At 43.5% G+C, this 21,317-nt stretch overlaps 1 protein-coding gene across 1 annotated transcript in view; it reads right to left on the bottom strand.

The window, feature by feature from the left end:
* ERGIC1 (endoplasmic reticulum-golgi intermediate compartment 1) overlaps nucleotides 1-21,317 on the bottom strand; it is a 56,782-nt gene that overhangs the window by 14,488 nt on the left and 20,977 nt on the right. The window contains exons 2-5 of the mRNA XM_009949006.2: nucleotides 20,343-20,404; nucleotides 13,469-13,541; nucleotides 3,094-3,188; nucleotides 2,334-2,458 (exon numbers count right to left, since the gene is read on the bottom strand). Of these exons, the coding sequence (XP_009947308.2) occupies nucleotides 2,334-2,458; nucleotides 3,094-3,188; nucleotides 13,469-13,541; nucleotides 20,343-20,404 (355 nt within the window). The remainder of the gene's footprint in view (nucleotides 1-2,333; nucleotides 2,459-3,093; nucleotides 3,189-13,468; nucleotides 13,542-20,342; nucleotides 20,405-21,317) is intronic.

Here is a 21,317-nt window from a genome sequence, read left to right as displayed (position 1 = left end):
ACCAACACCACCACACTGCATACAGAGTGGAGACTGGTTACATCCCACAGCCCAAGAGTCTGGCACCCTCATATAGCTACTGCTGCTGACTAGGAAGTGATGAGTGGACCACTCCCAACTTTAGGGATTCCTAACACTTAAGGCTATGTCTTTCATATCTATTAAAATAAGATTCGTGTCTCTGACAGGCAACAAACAGTTGCATAACATTTTACTCCCACATCTTGCATTTGTAAATGGACTCACTGCTGCAGAACAACCCAAGAAAACTATGGATACATTCTTATTGTAGTATTGCCCATGAGCAACCTTACATTTGAGAAGACTGTGCATAAGAATGAGTTTTATATGACATCAGAAGAACCCCACCAAAACCAATGGGGCTGCCCATACAAACTAAGCTAGATCTTCAGCTTCTAGCCCTGGCAATAGCCAAGTACAGGATTTTCTGGTTTTAATTTTTTAAACAGAGGGAAAGAAAAAGTTCTGAAAAACACAGATTCCACCTAAGCACTCAGTTCCAAGACAGAAAATGAGCACTGGTGTCATTCTGACAGGATCACTGTAGCATGCACACACTTTTCAGGTCACTAGCCCCGCTCTATGAAGTCTTTCAGCAGATTCGGCTCAATCACTGTTACAGAGGGTGCAAGAATTTTTTTCTGTTGAGAAAAGGTTGGGAAATCAAGCAACACTGAGGAGCAATCTGAAATGGCCTAAGATGAGAGTGGGAGGATGGTTATACAACTGGCGCCCATTCTGCACTCTGCAGAGCCACCTCACCAGCAGGGCCACAGGAGGCCACATGCCAGTTCCATGTGCTTTCAAGAAAGCTAATTTAAATGACTTGAGGAACAGCAGGGCACTCCTGGGAACACTTTCAGGTGTGGACACAAGCTGTGTCATACACAAGCTCGGTAAACAGGGTGGCAGACTCTGCAGTAAGTAGTGCACACACTCATCTCACTGTTACCTTGTCCTCACTCTTCAGGTTTGAGAATAACACCCAAGTGCAACCCTTGGACAAGTTTCAAAGCCTGGCCATGTTCCACTCCAGATACCAGTTCATATAGAAGCTTATACAATTTCTGCCAAGGGACTGAAGACTTCCAGCTCACACATGAGAGGTTTAGGTTTTCAGAGCTAGAAGCCCTGGGTCAGGTCCCCTATCCCTGACAGCAGTCCCAACCACTATATGCAACAACGCAATTAGGGGCCTTTCACAGATTAAGCAGTGCAGGGAGCTCCTTACTGCCACATACAGCAAACACCTTTTGAGTCGCTTTGGTGAGAACACACCACATCCAGCAGACAAGATCGCAAGTATTTCAGCTCTGCGCTTTGGGAATTAACAGAACAAGAACTACCTTTCAAGAAGCCCTTTCCCAGTTTTGTGGACTACCAGCTGCCAGTAATCTTGGTGGCTTAGAGGCGAGGAAAGAAACGTCCTCTTTTTAAGTCCCTAATCCTTTCCATGCCACAGAATCAGTAAGAGGTTCTGCCTGTTATTTTTAGATGCGATTTAACATGACCTGGGAGGAAAAGAAGGAAGTAGGATTTTGTAGCCTGTGGTACACGAGGAGGCGTGAATAAAGGGTGTGCCCTTCTTAGGACATCAGTGGGCCCCACCACTGCCTCCCCCACCCCAGCTAGTCATCTCCAACATTACATAGCAAGATTATTCAATTCTGAACACACCCATCCCAGAGAGGAGCCTCCTCCAGGCCTGGATTTTCATTCTTTGAGCCAGAAGCGGAGCATCCCGACAAAGCATGCGCAGAGGCCGCAGGCATGCATTCAAAACATCTCAGCACGGAGCTGCTTCTGTTCTGCTGGCACCCTCTAGTAGGGAACATTCCTGTCATTCTGCGGCTCTCGGAACAAAAGAGCACTTGGATAGAGATGTTGCCAAAGTCCTCTGCACAGTGTGTCACGTTTTGGAGGTGCAAAAGTCATGACGAGTAAACACAGAAGCCATTCAGCATTTGTAGGGAGTTCATACATCCCCTAAACATTAGGCTGCTGCACTGGAAGAGACAGCACTGGCCACGACACAGAGCTGCTCTCTGCTGTTAAGCAATGCTATCTAGATTACCTGTTTTGAAGAGCGAAGAAAAAGCCTGATCTAACACATTCTCTGTGGGTCTAACTACACAGCCACCTCTGCCCACACTGTTCTGCAGCACTGAGAGACTTGACCTCACCACTGATTAGGGCCATGAACGTACACTCTACAGGAGAGACACTGATGCACAGATTTTCACGAGCATTTTACAAATGGATCTTGCTAGCATTTCTCCAGCCAGCACACACTCACCCACTGCCATACTCACCTTGTTGATGCTGAAATGGCCCTCAAACCTGCAGCCATCCCCATTATTGAGAGGTATCTTCATCGAGTTGTCAATATGACCCACTTCATGCCTTCCCATTTCATCTTGGATGTCTAGTCCAACTACTGCATGGGTGGGAGGAGAGGAGACAAAAATCAAAACAAAAGAAATAACAGGAATGTTGCACAGAAAAAGTATGCATTGCTTTTACTGGGAAAAAAAATACACACCTTTTTTCCTGAAATTTGACTAAACTATGCTAGTAACATAATTCGTGAAAAATTAATTGTTATACCAGCTCTTCAGAAAGAACTTTATAACCAAACTTTTCAGACTGCCTGACACAAATACCCTGCCGGCTGACTGAAATCTCAATTATACAAATAGAAAAACTTCAGGTGGACAAGGCAGGTGATTTGTGAAAAGCCAACAATCAGCTGGTGCGTTCAGAGTTACAACTGAAACTTAGGAGGTTTCTTGTTCCCAGAGACAAAAAGGTCACTATGGAAAAAGAAAACAAGATTTAGAAAGAAGCCAGCGAGGGAGGTCAGCCACTAACACAGGCTGCAGAGTGAGCACAGGGTCCAAGAAAACAGGTGTCCTGGCCTGGAACAGAAAGTGATGGGGTATTGGCAAAGGCTGCAGCTATTTGATCTCCATCCGCTCTATTACAAAAGAAGGGCCACTGTACCAGTTTGGGCCCATTTCAAGTATTACTTAAAATACAGAGAAAAGCTGGTAAGTGAAAAGGGCTACTCACGTTCACAATGCAGGTTTGGCAAACTGATGTTCAGATTCACTTCTATTTTACCTCCACTGTCTTTGTCTGGGTCATCTACGTAGAGCTCATTGACTCTGTAGGACAGAAAACACAGATGGGTTCAGGCACATAGCTACTTTCCACAGGAAAACCCCAACAACTTGCATGGGAAGTGAAAAAAGGAGACTTGGAAGCACGGGGTTTGACTGTGTGACAGCTGCAACAGAGTTACAAGACAGGAAAAGCCCTCCACAGCTGCATGGGGGCAAATAATGATTTAAATTTACTTCTTGCTTGGTGAGTGCAGGAGGCTTTAAACAAGTCCCTTGCACCAGCAGAAAACAAAACTCCTGCTCTGATTTGTGCTTCCTGCCCCCTTCCCTAACCTGAGTTTCCGGAGGTAATACAAAACAAGAACCTAATGTTGAAGAGTGGCATGCTCATGTGCTAGCCCTCTGCATACCTAGGCTGTTACTCCTTTTAGGAAAGAGGGAAGCATGTGCTTTTTGATTTGTTTCACAAGTAGTTTTAGAGAAAGGCCACTCTCAACTATCCTACAGGAAAGTATATTTGTGTAAACTAATTGCCATTTTTTATTGCCACCCAGTTGACAGAGCAGTGGCAAGAGAAGGCAGTATGGCATACTTGTACCTCCCTCCTCGATATCTCATTTCAATCTGTGAATGGTAACCAAAAGCAACAACTAGAATTGAAGAGAAGAGGGTTTGAGCCAGGAACAGATGGGAAGAAACATCCTGGACAGCAGGATCTAACACACTACACAACCGTCTCCCAAAGAGTAATGTTGTTTCATAGCACCCACAGTGCTGGCACGTATTTCACAAAGACAAAATACAGATACAGAGTAAAAGAAATACAAGAGTATAAATATTTATTGTTGGCATATACAATCCATCTGACACGTAAAATATAAACACCAATACAAGCACAGCCGAATTAGTTGAACGTTCCTAAAGAAGCCACTCCAGGGAAACCCACCACACTGAAACGACAAGGTGGCGAGATTACCTAGCAGCTCTTTCTCCCTCAAAGTCCAACACTGTTCAGCCTCATCAAATAAGAAGATTTGACAATTTATCTTCCAGACGGACAGATTATAAAGCTATGGGAACTTATGTGCAAGCCACATAAAAATAAACTACCTTCCCTAGTAAGCGCTCTGTATTATTTTTATTTGATGCTCAAGGTGCGTGAAACCCTTTGACAAGCCCTTGCCGAAAAGTCTATATGCTAATAGACAAACCTGACTAAGGGCAGCTACAAGACGGATTCAAAGCGATTTTGCTCTGGTGATCCATCTCTGGACCATAATGAACTGTTTGCCCTGTGGATTCAGAAGAAACAAGCCTTCACACTGAGAAGTGTACAGCTGCCAATTTTTTTTTGCAGGTAATTACTCACAGGTCAGTGGGGTTTACAGACACTAATTTAAAACCAGCACAGCATTTGTCTTCAGCTTCACAGCCCTACCTTTCTCTGATTTTAATTGGCTTGACAAGTTGCTTGCAATCGTTACTCAAGGTATTTTTCAAGTGATTAATAAAAATGACACAGAGGGAGGGGAAAGATTGCTCATCAGTGACCTAGTTAGAAGCTTCTTGGCTGAGCCCTCTTCTCTCCTATGGAATGCTTTAAATCTTCTACGTGTCTATTACTGGTAGATCAGGTAGTGATGGGGATTAAGTCATATGTCCAAATATGGTTGTGAGGAGCAGCTCCAGCCAGGACAGGCAATAATCCCCCAAAGCAATGCACCTTTCCGTGCTTCCCGAGTCCTCCCATCAAGATCCCAGTTGCCAGCCAACCTGTTTCATAACACCATCTGGCTTCTTCCCAGCTCTCTGCCATCTGAGATGTGGGCCATGCCCAGCCAGTGCCGCAGGCAACTTGATGTTACTGGCAAAAAGGAACATTTGTGCTGGGGCTGGCAGAGAAGTGCATCAGCTTCAGCAGCGTTGCTGAACATCCCAGCTCTTTGGAGGAAAGCTCTAGGAAGGTCAATGTTTGTATTTGCGGATTCCCAGTTCTGAACCTGTCAGAAAACGTGTGGTCAGGTGTAGTCTGTAAGCAAAGGCACATGAGCCTTTCAGTGATAAGCGAGTGAGAAGTGGTTGCTCGTAGAAGTCAAAGGATAAACTGTACACAGGGAATCTATGGAAGCTCTTACATAGGAAGGCAAGTGGTGAGGTCACTCAGTTGCAGACTGGATCACTGAGGCAAAGAGAAGTAGGCCAGTTTGGCCACGTCACACAGCCCATTAGTCGCAGATAAAGGAAACTGGTTTCCTGTCCTGTACTCCGGTCACTGGACCAACGGTTCCCAACCTGTCCCTTGGGCAAGGCTCATGGCCACTTCCTCCTCCTCCTCTTTACCTAGTAGCCCCTTGCCCCTCTCCTACTCATGTTCCCAATTTCAAAACCCTATCTATCATGCCTTAGATATCTGACAGCTCATGACAGTCTGTCCTTCCTTCCCCTCCCTTGGACCTGCAGTGCTGCCTTCCATGGAGCACCCTACCTGCTGAACCCTGGTTCTCCCTCCCAGCTCTGGCCACTGCCTCCTCCTGGCAGCACCAGCTCTTGCAGAGGGCCCACGCTAACAAACCCAGCAAGGTTTCTTATCAGGGGCTCCAAAGTGCACCCTTTGTGCTGACCTGCTCTGCGTTACTGAGGTTCCCTCTCACTCGCAGGGCACAATGACAACACACCACAGGCTACGTTTGCTGGGGCAAACCTCAGAAGAAATGTCATAATTTTCAACAAACTGGAAATTTCACTCCCAAAATACATTCTGGAAACCTCACAGGCAAAGCAAACTTCCAGGGTCAAGGCTACTCTTTCCAGGATCGATCTGTGAACCACCACCTGGATGGAGCTGGCAGAGAACTGGCACTCCTGCCTCCCTTGCTATCCTCCTCCCCAGGGCCAAGGAGTCAAATTGCACACAGCCTTCCTACTATTTAATCAGACAATCCTGGGATGTTGGGAAAAGCACTATTTACCACCTCTGGCTGCTCTCCCTGAAGGGATAATGTCTCCAGTGGAAGAAATGAAGCTGGCTCTGATTTATAGCTGTCCATCCTGGAACACAGAGTATCCCAGGAGTAACAGTGAATCTGTTCAACAGTGAATCTGGGACAGTCACATGGGAAATAAAACCCAAGGTCAGGCAGAAGGGCACTGTAAATGCAGCTGCTTCTATGGCTGTTTAGAGAGGCAGAGTATAGGGCTGTATTGTGATCCAAAGATGGCACGTATCTCCTTTGAAGACCCTTAGGAGCTGGTATTGTACTGGTTGCTGTTAAGGGCTATTTGAATAAAAGTGACAAAATAAAGCAGGGGTAAGGTGCAGAGCTATGAAAGTATGAGGGCAATAGGACAGGTGAGAGGTGGACCTCTCCCCCTGCCGGCCTCCCACCTCTGAGTCAAGGAAAGGGAGGAAAGTTTCTCCATGCAGCAGGAGCTGTGATCCACACAGAAAGAATGTACTTCACTTCTAGAAAGAGCCACTTCAAAATACTTCACATTCCCGAGTGGTGCTGCTAGGCTTCTCAGTTACTTATCCCATTCGCTTACAAACTTGCAGCATTACACAGAAAAAGTTGGAGGGACTCTTTGGCTAAGATTGCAGATCATGCAAATGGCACGCGAGAGAGAATGAAACGGGGAAACAACAGCAAGAAGGCTCAGCATTTAAGAATTTAACCAAAGAAGGCCAGACCAGTTCCCCATGCTTTAGGACTTAGATCTGGCACAACAGCTTTATTTCCCCAGAAACAAAATTTCCCCAGTAACTTATTTCCACCCAGCAGCCCTGGCCACTAACAGTACACTTCAACTGAAGAGTCTGCAGCCCTTTGAATACAAGAGGAGACACGCTCCATGGACCTTTCAGAGCTTCATACGCTGCCTGGGTGCTCTCTAAACACATCTTCCTTGTCCTGCGTCCTCCTTGTCTTAGTCTATGCTTCAAGTTTTAGCCTTTTTTCTCCCTCTTTCACAGCAAACAACCAGGCACCCTCCTCCCCAGTCATCAGCCACACAGAAAATACAACCACTTACTCCAGCAAGCTGCATTTTACCTTGTCCTCCAACTCCCAGAAGGCACTCTCTGATCTCCAGGACCCTAAGCCTAAGAGGGAAAATAATTATTCTTTCTTGAGGGAAACCAAAGCTTCTCAAAAGACTTTCTCCAGCAAGCTCACTTGGCTTCACTTGCTGTTTCAGGTTTCATCAACCACCTTCCAGAAACACAACCATCCGGAGCTGAGATTCCTGCGCTATTGTCTTTTCAGCTGCGCCAGAGAAGACCCAATATAGGACAAACAACCCATCTTCTCAATTTGTGCAAAGAAACAATAAGCAGGTCAGCAAATTCTCTACCGTGTAATAAACTGTGCGTATATCTATTGCTCTGCCACTTGTATCTTCCTTCTATGCCCTGAATCTCAATCAGTTCTTCACTGAGGAGGTCTTTGTCCCAGATTAGGTCTTGGCTCAGCTGTGAAGCACAGAAAACACACTGTCCTACAAAGGAAGGAATTACAGGAGGCAGGAAGAAGGAGAAGGGTTCGAAAGACGTCAATGTAGATTTGAGTCAGAAATTGCGAATGACATCATGACACGACCTTCCGCTTCCTGCTAACCCACACACGTACATTAGGACTAACGGCATAACAACACTTCACAAATATATAACACCTTTATTAGGTAATCTCCAAGTTACTACGCAAACATTAATTAAGCTTCTTAGCACCCCTGAGAGGTAAGCAGCTAAGTATTACGTCCTTCTACAGAAAACTGTCTGTCTCAAGGTCAGTCCATGGCAGGAGCAGGATTACAACTCCCATTCCCCTTTGACTACTAGGCTGCATTCCCTATGCTGGTCTAGTTTGCTCCAGCATTTCATCCGCCTCAACTGGATGAGCTGGTGGAGTTGGAATTGCATCTCCAGCATAGCGGCAGAAGATATGAGTTGCAGCATTGTGCTCCCAGTGCAGACGGCTTTTGCTCCGAGGTTATGGTTTCCAGCAGTAGGAACTATTGTTGCACCAGGATCACACTCTGCTGCTTACAGCAGGTGCAGCTTGACCCTGCAGGTTGTTATGAGAAATTTCCATTGCCCAGGAGCCACAAGACACATTCCACATACCTTGGAGAGCTAAGGGACAAAAAAACCCTCTGAAGGCAGGTATGACAACAATTCTGCTTCACTGAAGGATTGGTCTTGGGCATGCAAATGAATCCAGTGTGAACAAGCTCCTGGCATTTTGCTTCCTCCCATATTCAGGGTACCTGATGGCCTGCATGAACAGTAAAGTCGGGCTGCATGTGATACAGCCCTGGTATAGAAGCTGGGCTGTGTGATACTCATAGACTGGCCATGGCATTTTTCATAAAGATTAAAGCAAGCAGGTGTCCCCAGCGAACGATCAGGTCACCTTAAATGAACAAATGATTTGGACATTGCTCATGATTTATGCTTTTATGCAAAGGCAGTATTTTTATTACAGATATCCTGCCTAAGTAACTAGATGTCTTCCAGGGGGCACAGCTTTCCAAGCGGCAAACTTACCACTTCAGACTGGTCTTTGCTGTTACTACATTAAAAAGAAGGAAAAAACACTGTCAGGAACAGTGTGTTGCTTTCTACAGTGTGCTGTGGCAGATGAACTATTGTTAAGCGCTACATTCATACCACAAGTATCACATTCATACCCTCCTACCCCTTCCCCTGGCTGCCAATGCAAGGCAGACTAGATTACTTAATTACATCTTTCCTCCTTAATAATGGAATACTTGGAAAACTCTTATTGATCCTACAGAACATAATTCATGTCCTAATTATAGTGATAAAACTGCAAGATTATCATCTTGCCAGCTATTAACTTCTAGAGCTGATCTGTGTTAATTAGAAAACAGATAGGTGATTTCTACATTCTTGATTTGCAACATAATAGCACAATGAATGAGGAAGGCTGCTAAAAGGTATGCCAAGCAATGTCTAGCCCTCAATCTACTCTCAACTCAACCTACTACAGATCCTGCCCAGGAAATACCAGACACATTTAACAGTTTAGCTTCATTTCTTCAGCCATTTGAGTTGTATGCTCAATGCAACAACCACGTTTGATATTGTCAATTTTGCAGAGGTTCAAATGTGAAGCATGGACCTCTGTTTCTTTATCTGTCTCTTACAGGACTGAGGAGGTTAATCCAGGTTCTTGTTTTGGACTAAGCCTTCAGTCACCCTCAGTCTGGACAGAAAAGAAATAAATTTAAAAAAAATCAAGATGATCCTTTATTTCCAGAGTTAAACTCACCCTCCCCTTAACTGCAATGATGGGCTGTGGCTGAGCAAAGAAAGAACAACCCCTTCCCTAACCAGCCCTTCACTGTGCTTTTCCTGAAAAGGATGTAGCCACATCTAAGAACCAAGCACTGACTTCCTTCACGGCTGCTCAAAGGACTGCCTGTTAGGGTCATGGAATACATCTAGAAGATGAGAAACTAAGAGTTTTCTACCCTACTCAGGGCTTGTCTACACAGGAACCTAGTCAGCAGCAAAATAGGATGTGCATTTACAGTGCATTACCTGTGCCGCTTGAACCTCCTGCATGCCCGCTGCAATGCCCACAGTGTCTTCGTTTGGCCTCCTAACTGAAATAAACTCCCGTGGCTCAGACGTAATCTTAGGGCTCATTAGAAATGCCCACACGAGTTATGACATAGCTACTGCGATGCACGCTGTCTTCCACACATAGGTAATCTGTTTGGTTTTAGTGTTCTGACTGTTATCCTCAAGATGAGGGTGTAATTTCTTGGCCTTCTGCCACCCAGACAAGTCTTTAGCAGTTGAGACTATAAACGCTAAGACAATGGGCTGGTCAAGGAAAAACAGCTTTGAAGCTGGGCAAGACTGACCAAACTGAGATATATAGTAATACCAGGAATTTAAGTTGCTACAGACATATCTGGAGATACTCAAAACCCGCCTGGACGTGATCCTGTGCAACCTGCTCCGGCGAACCTGCTTTAGCAGGGGGTTGGACCAGATGATCTCCAAAGGTCCCTTCCAACTCTTACCATTTTGTGATTCTGTGATATGAATGTAGAAGAAAGTCCAACAGTGGGTAGAAGCTAGCAGGTATTAGTGGTTAGTGTGGTGCAGAGCAGACCTTCTTTTCTCATGTTGCAGCATGAGTTAACAAACCACATCAACCCCTCACTTCAGATGCAGATACCAAAAAGACCTCCCCTTTGTGAGGGTTAGACAGTTAATCCTGTGGGTGCCACTGCTGTTGAGGTTGCTGCTGACTTGCCCTGAAGCAGGCTGTCAATGCACACACGCCATGCACAATTACTTGGCATAATAGCACTATGAGGTAAGCCTGAGTCCGTATCAGTGAACCTGGTATGCCTCTGATGTAAGGCACCAGGTCAAGTGCTCTTGATTTCACCTTGCCATCAAAAATGTGCAGCTATCCCCATGCAATCTGGCTTTGTCAAGCATATGACTGCTTTAAGGGAAGTATGACACAAGAGGATAAAGACTGGTGCAGTCCCATAGTACAGCTGGCACTGGCAAAGCAGGAAAGCTCGCCCCATGTAAGTGTACATTCTAATCATTCAGATCCTGGCTGACACCAGGAAACTTCAAGCTGGGAAAAGTATCTGTTGTAGGAGATTCTCAATACAAAAGAAACTTGAAGCTTGCAATAAAAGCTGATGGGAATCAAACAGTTTGCACATAATGAATCTTCCATATCTTCAAAAGCATTTGATTCATGGGCAAACAAGGCTCAAAATATCTTTGAGAGAATACCTCCCATTATTTGCTACCATCCAGTTTAAATGGTGGCACAGAGTTCTCACAGTTTGTTCCAGACCATGTAGAGCCCCACACTTCTGCACCCTTATTCCAAATGATGAGACTATACTGCCTCTCAACGCCCTGCCAGTAAAACACACTTGAAAGGGAAGTGCAATAGGTTGGCAACATCTTTGAACACCTTTAAGGTCCTGGGTTTCCCAGAAGAGAAAGAAACGAGTAAGAAATGTAAAAAGAAAAGTTTACTTCTACTTTAGAAGTTGCTGAGCTGGGAAGCACTTTGTTATGTGACTTTCTGAAGTATTTCCGCTGTCACAGGGGGAGCCTATTCACAAATGCTGTGGGTGATCTGTTCCCAACAAGGGAGATTTTGATAATCTATAACTCATCAGAAGGAGGTTTTCATATTCTGTGAGCTATTGTGTTGGACGGTCAATGACGAATCAGTTTCCTGCATTCATTTGTTTCCGTCTCTTCCATGACATCCTCTCTAAAATTTTACTGCTTTATTGCTTACAAACACCTCCTTCCCACGCAGTTCCTGCTGGAAAGGCAGTTTACCATCTTTCCGACATTTAATGAGAATCTTGTCAGCTGAGCATGCAGGAACTTATAGCACCTCTAATACCTTTGTGGAAAAAGCATCATCTTGTTAAGAAAAAAGCATGAAGAGGCCTCAGAGAATCATACAATTTTGCTGTTAAAAAAAAGAAATTTCTAGGCAGGAAACTACAACTACATAAAGGCATGTGCACTCAAATAATTGGATCAAAAATAGTTAAATGTTACTAATTCCTCTGGTAAAGCATTAACTAAAAAAAAAAAAAAAGAAAACTAGATGAGAGAATGAGATCTAAGGGGAGAGCATGAAGAAGTACTGTTTTACTTGAAGCAATTTGTCTAGCTTTTCTCTATTTTTCAAAACAAGAAAACTCGGCTCCTGAGAGAAGTGGATTGATAAGGTGACCCTAGTATTTTACAAGCAAATGCTTGGAACTGAATTCAAAGAAACAGTGAGTGAGCAAGATACCATCTCTGAAGTAAACGTGCAGTAGGCATAAAAAATTAGTTAGAGCTAGATTACACTATTGTCTTACGGTTAAACATTACTCAAGGTTAAAATTATTCTTGAAATTATATTCTTGACCCAAGTCAGAGCTGCACAAAAACAATTAAAAAGCCACATGGTTAGCAGAAGCCATGTAAAGCATGGTCAATCTAAATATGGCACATGAGCCCAACACATTTCAGAGCCTTTCTGCTCAGTAGTGACATCTGTTGCTATCTGGACCATCACGTAAGTCTGACAGAAGTTCCACCCTTCCTAACTATCCAGGAACTGTGCATGACAGCCTAGTGAGCTCACTGCCACATCAGCACGATGATGGAGAATGTTTCCTAGAACCCAAAACAAAAGTATCTGTGTTAATAGTTACTAAAAAAAGTTTACTTCAAGGCAGGAGCAGCATAAGAACAGGAAAAAAAAATTAAAAATCTGATTAAATAAAACACTTGTTCTATGAGCAATTTTTTTAAGTGGAAATAATTTCCATTTTGCTCAAAGCAAAGTCCCAAAGAGGTTACTTGGGACAACCTGTCTTGAGGCACAAAACCTGTCAACTAAGTTTCCAAGTAAGGCTCAAGTGGAAAAAAGAAAGAACATAAAACTCACGCATGAGTAAAGCTATCCACATGTATCAGAGATTCAGCTCTGACACTAAAAAAAGGTATTATTAACATTAAACTAATAACCATTTGTATTTTACGCAATTTATTTTTCCAAAAAGCATCTCCAACACCATCCAGTGAAGACTGGCAGAATGTGATACCCATTTTATGCACAGGGAAGCGAGGGGAAAAGAAAACATCTTGGCAGAGATCCCACCATATCTGCAACGGGACCCCACAGTCTCAAAGCACAGACCACGTGGGTTCAACCAGTAGCTGCCACACATTTAAACATACGGTATCACTCATGAAAAATACACTAGTTTTTGAGAATCACTTTGGATCGAACAAGTATAGACGAAAGTGTCTATTCAGGAGGAGAGGAGAAACAAATCTCAGACGAGGACAAGAAATCAACAGCCTAAGGAGGAAGAGGGAAGCTGCAACAGACTGGCATTGATCATCGTAGCATTCATGCTGTCTTACACCTGATCACCAGAGAACTGAAAAGGGTCAGAAGCTTTTGGTGTGATCTGTGGTCACATGAAAAACATCCACTGTGCTCAACAGAGAAATCCAGTATGCAGCTAATAAAGGATCAAACAGGTCTGGAATAGTTTTCTCTATCAGAGTATTTTAGAACCAAGTTTGCCTAGGATACTTCAGCAAATTAAAAAGCTGAATGAATGACTGAGAATTTGGACTCAACCAAAAGGAATCCAAAAACCATTAAACAACTGACCTAATGAATTACAGGCACATTTTTCCAGGACAAAAGAGTAAAGCCGTAAAAAAAAAAAAAAAAAAAGAATTTTGCACATACATTCAAACAAAGGAAAACATGATTTTTACTTACATTTCAGTGGCTATGAATCCGGTGAGCTCAGAGAGGAAGAGAAACAGTATGAAGAGACAGCAGCAGACAGAGACTGGAAAAGAGGTAGAGAGAGGAAAAGGTTAGTTTCATATCTCTTACAAAGACAAAAAACGTTTTCACACAGGCATATTATTCCCCCCATGGATATGCCACCCAGACACACTTGAGAACTAATAATCTTCAGTGACAATGACTCCGATGAGGCCATCAGAGCAGTGATTTCAATGGCATGCCAATACCCAATATCCTGTTGGGTATCTTAATGCTTGGGCCACCTTTTCCATCACGATTTCCATCTCCCCATGGCTCCTGCATTCTCCATCTCCAGCACACAATGTTGGTCTGCCAGCTTTCCCTCCTCCTTGATAAAGCTGCTTGACAATACAGCTTCTTTGGAACCCTTGTTCCAAATGTAATTTTATTACTACTAAAACCTCCAGAAGGAAAAAGAATCAGCATCTCCTTACTTCAAAAGGACAGTCAGCTACACAGTATTTTGTGGATTAGGAGATATTTTGGTTCTTTGTCATGTTCTAATGCTATCCGCAAGTCATCTCACACCCTGCTACCCACTAAATAGAGCTGGTACAGCAGAGACATGGCAGTAATGGACTAGTCTAGCCAACGCCTGATACTTCTTCAATTTCTCCATTTGACGATACATTGACTCTTCAGAGAGGAAAAACTCCCAGTGAAGGAATTGCAAAGTACCTGGACAAGTCCCATGTCTTTTCTAAGAATGCCAACCTAGAGTTAAAAGGAGGGAACCCAATGGAACTGGCATATTACTCGTTACTCTTCATGAAGGAACTATTCAAAACATTGTACAGTGACATTCACGCAACAGTGACAGTCACTGCCCCACACAGGATGGGCTGGAAGGAAGGACAGCTGTAAATCCTATTGAGCAGGAATGATTGGAGTAGACAAGGATGTGCCAACTCAAGGAGACAGGGCTGCAACGCGTATTTGCATTAAATAAAATACCCAAGTTCACCATGAATCACCATACAAGAGTAATCCAGGAAATGGCATGTTATTCCAGGGCTGTGACAACAGGAGTACAATCTAGCTCACCCTTCAATCCCAGCAGAGTTGCAATGAACAAGCTCTCTTTCGAAACAACCACTTTACCATAGCCACTAATAAGGACTGAGAAATACATAAGAAAAACCCTGTTCCTCAATTTTATTCCACATGAACTACAGAGCCTGAATACCCGTTCCTTTGGGAAGCTCAGGAAACAACTGGTTGGGGAGCAACTTTATCATACAATTGTGCCTGTCCAAACTGCCTTGGTAGAGAATGTGAGAGGCAAGGGAAGGAAAGACGAGGTACTTAAGGCAAATACTGAAACAGACCCTTGAGTGACGTAAAGCTTTGTGCCTCTTTCTTCAGATTAGTCAGTTTATAGTTCTGAGGAAAGAGAAATGCGTTGCTTCCCCTTCCTCATCAGAGTAATTTCAAAGGTGGATTAATTTACTGACCCTCTGAAAAGTGCAAGGGATGCCAAAAAAATTCCATCAGCTAGGACGAACAGAGAAATGGGAAAACCAAAGACAAAGGTCAGTAGGAAAATGGGAAGCAAGGAGGGATATCTATCTCTAAAGAGAAACCTCACATAGTTACACAGTTGCTTCCAGGCCTTGGCTTGGAGTGACACCACCACTGCTGTAACCCAGCTAAGCCATTGGCATGGTGCACCATGCAGCGTAGGGGAGGAGAAAGGTCTACTTAAAGCACAGCAGCGAATTCTTACGAGAACATGTACACCTATGTAAGAGCACAAAAAAAGCAATGTAGACACAAGACTAGCTGATCCAGTGTTTCTTACTGTTAATCACCAAACAGCAGAGCCACAAGATCTCTGATCTTTGGCAGTATACAGGGGACAGCATTTGATGTAGACAACCCTTTCTTCTTTAATTGCTGCCCATATTCCTCTCTGCTTGTTATCATCCTGTAAGGGCTTCCCACAGCATCAGCTAGACCTCTCTGCTCTCCAGCATTTCTATGCAAGCCTGGTATTACTAAGTGTAAATCCTCTCCCAGAGCTTTCTCTGTCTTCCAATTCTTTAACTTTCTTCTCTGCCATTTGCATCATCAAATTATCTTCTCCTTTTTCAGTATACAAAGTATTTGCTCCCTCAAGTCCATGTTCCAATTCAGTTCTTGCAGTAAAGGCCTGTGACAACACTTACCAAATAAAGTACAATAAAATTCCACTAACCTAGATCTAAAAAATCCTGCAAGAATGCCCTGAAACACCTGGCAGGACTGACTTTCAAAGCTCATCAGTGCTTTTGCCAGTCTTCAAACTGTGTAGTCAGTTTTCAACCTGTAAAAGAGATTACTGAGGGTGAACATAAGAGGCATATATAAAATCATGAGCGGCCTGTAGGAGATAAATAGGGAACAACCACTCACTGTCTCTTCCAGTATAGGAATGAGAAGGAAGGGGGAGGTGAAAAAACACAGGAGGTTTTTCTTTACACAACACTTCAATAAATTCTGAAAATCCTTGACTATGGATGTTGAGGATGCTTAAAAACAAAAATCAAAAAGAAGTCCTACATGCCCTGAAGAAGAAATCCATTGAGGGCTACTAAACACAAAGGAACCACCTCTGGCTCAGGAAGTTCAGAACTGTCAAAGGACCAAATCCTGGCGAAGTGTTTAACCTGTCCCTATGCTCTTTCTCAGGCATCTGCTGTGGAACACTCCCGTCAAGAGGGCACTACCCTACATGGACATTTGCACTGACCTAGCTAGCATAGCCACTCTTGCGTTAAACTCTTCTTGTACACATGCATTTTCAGGAAACAGGGGTGCCCAGCATGAGACTTACGTGAAAGTCTTATGCACTAAACTGTCTCTAGAGCCAACATTTTTTCACAGGCAGAACTTGAGCACCTCTCCTTAGTGCAGAGCTGCAGGCACATATGATGTTCACAGCATAAGAATTTACGCACAGTGCTTCAGCTACTCATTTCATGGTGAAGGCCTTCACTTGCTTCCATGCAAACGTGCAGTTCCCATCACCCACATTTGACAACTGTATTGTATTTGGAAAAGTAGATTAAAGGCTAGGATCAGACAGAATCAAAAAAATCATGCATAAAGCTTAGCTTAACTACAAGAACACTGCGATGTTCCCACAAAGCTCAAAGGACCATCTACGACAAGTTTCTTAAAACTCTAATATGATAACACGATCAATTTATCAAAGGCTGCCGGTGTTAGACACACTGAAACACACTGCTGTTGGCTAACCAGCAATCCCAAAAGGATGGGAAATTCTGCCAAGGTTTTTTTTCCTGCACTAGCTTTGACAACCTAACCTTTTCATACATATCCCTCTGATACACACCCCATCTATGTACATTCCTGACTCTTCCTCCCCACCCAAGAAATGAAAGAAACGCAAAGTGTTTAACACATCATACAGACTGAAAATGTGGATCCATGCCTATATTAAGGCATAAAATTAATAGTATTTATTATTCAATGGAGTAAACTGTTATGAAGTGCAAGTCTTGTTACAGATACCATGTGAATCATAACTTTGATATTTCCTGATGTGTATTTAAAACTCCAGCCTCAAAACAGCATAGAGTATTTCTGGATAACATTACCATGTGTGCATACAACATGTGCACGCAAACTATGCATCCACACTGACTGTTAAATAGCAGGATTGCTACAGCAGCTGTCTGAGTTGCAGGCCCCTCTCTCAAGAAGTCAGACTGCCTCTATCCAGCCAGATGCCAACTGTCAGCCAGCCAGGGCATGTGCTGCTGCTGCCTATATAACCAAACATGGCCAAGTTGTCACCACGTTAGTCAGGTCTGTTACCATGGCCGTGTGCTGGCACCACAGACACGCTACACGGGGTGGGAAGGCCTGCAAAGACTGGCACAAGCATCTACTGGAGGAGGGACAACAATGGCATGACTGGCTGAGTGGCACAGGGATTGCAATACTGCCTGAAATAAAAGATTTTTATTGAGAAAAAGGAATGAGTAACTTCTGCACGCTTTTCAGAGAAGTCCACAGCAGCGAGTACGTTGTTCTACACAAACCTCGCTCCAGAGAATTTCAGTGCACTGTTCTCGGATCCTTTGTTCCTATGAATTTTTAGCAGCTGGAAGGGTGGCTACACAGATCTGAAATATCCTGTATGCTGCGTTCACTGCAACTTTTGAAATTACAAACCCATACATAATAGAAAGCCTCAATAACCCTCCAGTTAGCTTTTGAACTTGCTTGCACTTGAGATTGCCTGCTCTTCTACACCAAAATACCCTAATGCTCACCTTCCCTGAGCTGCTTCTTTCCTAGAAGAGTTGGACACTTTAGCCCTAGGTGGTCAGAAGTAGAGCTGGTATTTTCCATCTCTTTTCTTCTGTAATCTGATCTACCCCTTCTTCCCTAATAAACCTCAAACTTTGCAAAAAAAAGGGCCTTTTTACAATCCAAAAGCAACTGTAGGAATCCTGCAATAAATACATTCCTATTCCAGAAAGCCTTCGGCACCAGAAGTGATACTGAAGTTTCAGCAGAAATCATGTGGGAAGGGCCTAAATTAATAGTTGGCTACTACAAGCTGCTTTATACCTGCTCCATAAAACTTGGAGGACTTAAAGAAAGCCAAAATACAGTTACAGCTATAGTCATTTCACATATTTACTAGATCCTAAAAGATTTTTTGAGAGGCAGAACCTTCCCCTACCCTCAAGCCCCCCATGTTATTACAAGCTGACTTCCCTAAAGCATTTATCATGAAATCATGCAACCTTCCCAAGCTTCAAACTGGCATGGCAATGGGCTGGTCTCATTCATGGCCTCCTACGACATGCAAGATTACTGGCTTTCAAATTACAAGTCACAGGCTTGGTCAGACAGAAAGCCCATTAGGAAAGCTGCACACAAGATCCTCACATGCAAAGCCACCACAGTTTGTTGGCTGCCTGTGTGGTTCAAAAGCTTATATCAGCCTGTCTAAAAACACTCTGACAAAAAGAAGGAGAACCAGTTAGAGAAGAAAATCAAAGCCTGAGAAGCTGCAAGTAACAATAGAGAGAAATAAGTCAGCTAATAATTTTAAGTAAGAGTCACAGCCTTCAAGCCTTCCCACAACAGACTTATCACTTGAGCTGTTTACTGCAGATCAGAAAGCCTAACACTGGATGGCCTTTGATGGGTTTTTTTTTTGTTTCTAAAACATACTCTTTTGCAGGTGATTCATAACGAGACGTTCTCAAAGGGAACCCAGTTATAGTGTGGGAACTCTTTAAGTTTCCAAAACAGAAGAGAAGGCAGGATCACTAACAAGTTCAAAGTGTTCTTTCAAAACACCAAATCTCATACGCCTCTAAATTAGCAAACAGTTTTATTCAAGCCCTTTGTTCACAGTTTCAGCAAACCTAAAAGGGAGTCGACATACAAGTAATTCAGCGGTCAGGAGAACACAGAGGACAAGGACTCTCTGAAAGTAAATATTTAGAGTAATGTGCTATCTTCACAGAAGCACAGAATAGTTGAGGCTGGCAGGGACCTCTCTGGAGATCATCCCGTCCAACTCCCCTGCTCAAAGCAGGGTCAACTAAAGCAGGTTGCTCAGGGCTGGGTCGAGTTGTTTTGAGTATCTCCAAGGATGGAGGCTCTACACCACCCTGGGCAACCTGTTCCTGTCTTTGGCCATCCTCACAAGGATGTAAGGAGTGAGGAGTTCCTTTAGCTCACAAAGGGTTTTCCATTGATTCAGTGGTATTGACTCAGTTCTATTTGATGCCTGCTGTCACCAAGGGATATGACATCACTCACGCCAGCAATGACATAGAAGGCTACTGACCCATCTACAAGAATGGATGAATGGAGCACGGCTACACGATCAAAGGAAGTCACTGTTCAATGGAACAGGAAAGCTGCATTAGCAGCGTCTAATTACAGGCCTGGCAGGATCAACCTGATCAATGTTTACCACTGCGTACAGCCCGCTTACTGCATATAATTGTGTGAAATAGCATTACTCAGCCTACAGCCTCCCTCAGGAGGCGGAAGGAAGGAAAAGGGGCCCAAGGCAAGAGATTTATATCAGCCAAAGTCTATGTATTGATACACAGGAGTGAGAGTGGATGACCAGCAGTGGTTTCTGACCAAATAATTTTTCTTCTTTAAAAGCAAGACAAATAACAACAAAACAAGATGTTTGCTCGTTAGTCCCCGTCTACAGCATCAGATGAATCCCCTGAGTATCTTGTAAGAGAAATACATGTTTCCCAAAACATATTCACAACTGGCCACTGCATATTGTCACCCACACTGCTCCTTGCTGATCCCAAACCTGGATTCCCTGTCTGCAGTAGTCTGGTTCCTCAAGACTCTTCAGTTGGCAAACGCCTGAGTGCATTAACTGTAAATGCAACTGTCACCATTTGTTCTTCACACTGACTGAGGGGATGCCTATCTGAAATAGGTAAAAAAAAAAAAAAATCTATAGTCATCCTCCCCACCAGTGTTTCGAGCAGACTCACAGCTTCTGTTCATGGGAAGACACTAGCAAAAAGCTCACTAGCTACTTCAGCAGCTAGCAGAGTGCGTATTTCAGCACTAGATTTAGGAGCTCCCTTTCATGATAATATATCTTCACTAATTCTTGTTGCTGAGATTTCGAATCCATGCATTTAGCATGACTTGGCAGACTGGGCAAAATGAGCTGTCTCAGCAACAAAGGATACCCTTTCCAGTGTTTAACACCCCTTTAAAAACACTCCCTGGAGACAGAGAAGCCAAATGATCTTTAATTTTAGACCAGGGGTATGCAAGGACATCAAAAAGAAGCATTACTTACTAATAGCCCCTGTGTAGGTTGGCTGTGTAAGGTCTTTTGGCACCTTCCTGTAGATGTCAAACCTGAAAGAGGAAAAGCAACAGCCATAAAACAGGTGGAACATTTCAATACGTTTCATACCCCCACAGGGATGAATGATGCTGAAGTTTTTCCATCCAGCTCTCCAACAACATTTTTTCAGTTTGCAGAAGGATATGAGAAGGAAAAAGCAAAACAAAACAAAAAATTCTTTTTCTTTTGTACAATTATGTAACTCTGCTCCTTCTTGGCTCCAATTTCCAAAGCACTTCGCCTCCCTCCGCCTTACTGTCATGGATCTGCGCAATCTGAACTGAAAGAGGTGCCAGGGAAGAAGTCATGCTGGATAAGTTGAGACCCCCGTAAAAGGAAAAGGATACTCTACAGACTCCTGAATAAAGAGGTCTGGCAAAAAAACAGGGAGACACAACCTATATTGCCCCTTGTAGTTTGCATCCTGCAATATCCAGGAACCGACAATACCTAAGTCAGAAATCTAGGTGTTTAGACAAGAAACCTACACTTGGACACCAGATACACCACAGAAATTAACCCAAGAAGTTTGCTACTCCCCCAGAAAAATCCAGTTTAATATTAGACTGTTGTTTTGATTCAGTCATATCTTTTAATATCCATATGGCTCAGCTTTGCTATTTTAAACTCTCCATGGTTAAACTTTCACTGCCCTTATGATGTTAGCTGTATTATTTCCTACAACCTCGTGTTCCTGCACGTCCAACCGCAATGCAGGTCTGACATCAGTTTTTCCACCACTCAATAAAAATTAATTAGTGCATTAAAAACACTCACACACCCTAAAGAAGGAAGTTACTGCTTCTCCCCCAAAACAGACTTTTTTTGGATATCACATCTCACAAATAGGTAAGATTTGATGTTTTTTCCAGCCCTGGAGAGGCATGAGAGACACTGGCTTCCCAATTCCTATTCCACACTGCA

This window comes from Leptosomus discolor, chromosome 10 (genome assembly GCF_034619465.1).
Source record: "Leptosomus discolor isolate bLepDis1 chromosome 10, bLepDis1.hap2, whole genome shotgun sequence".
Taxonomy (NCBI): domain Eukaryota; kingdom Metazoa; phylum Chordata; class Aves; order Leptosomiformes; family Leptosomidae; genus Leptosomus; species Leptosomus discolor.
Note: the sequence above shows the minus strand (reverse complement) of the source record. Positions and strands in the feature narration are given on the sequence as shown.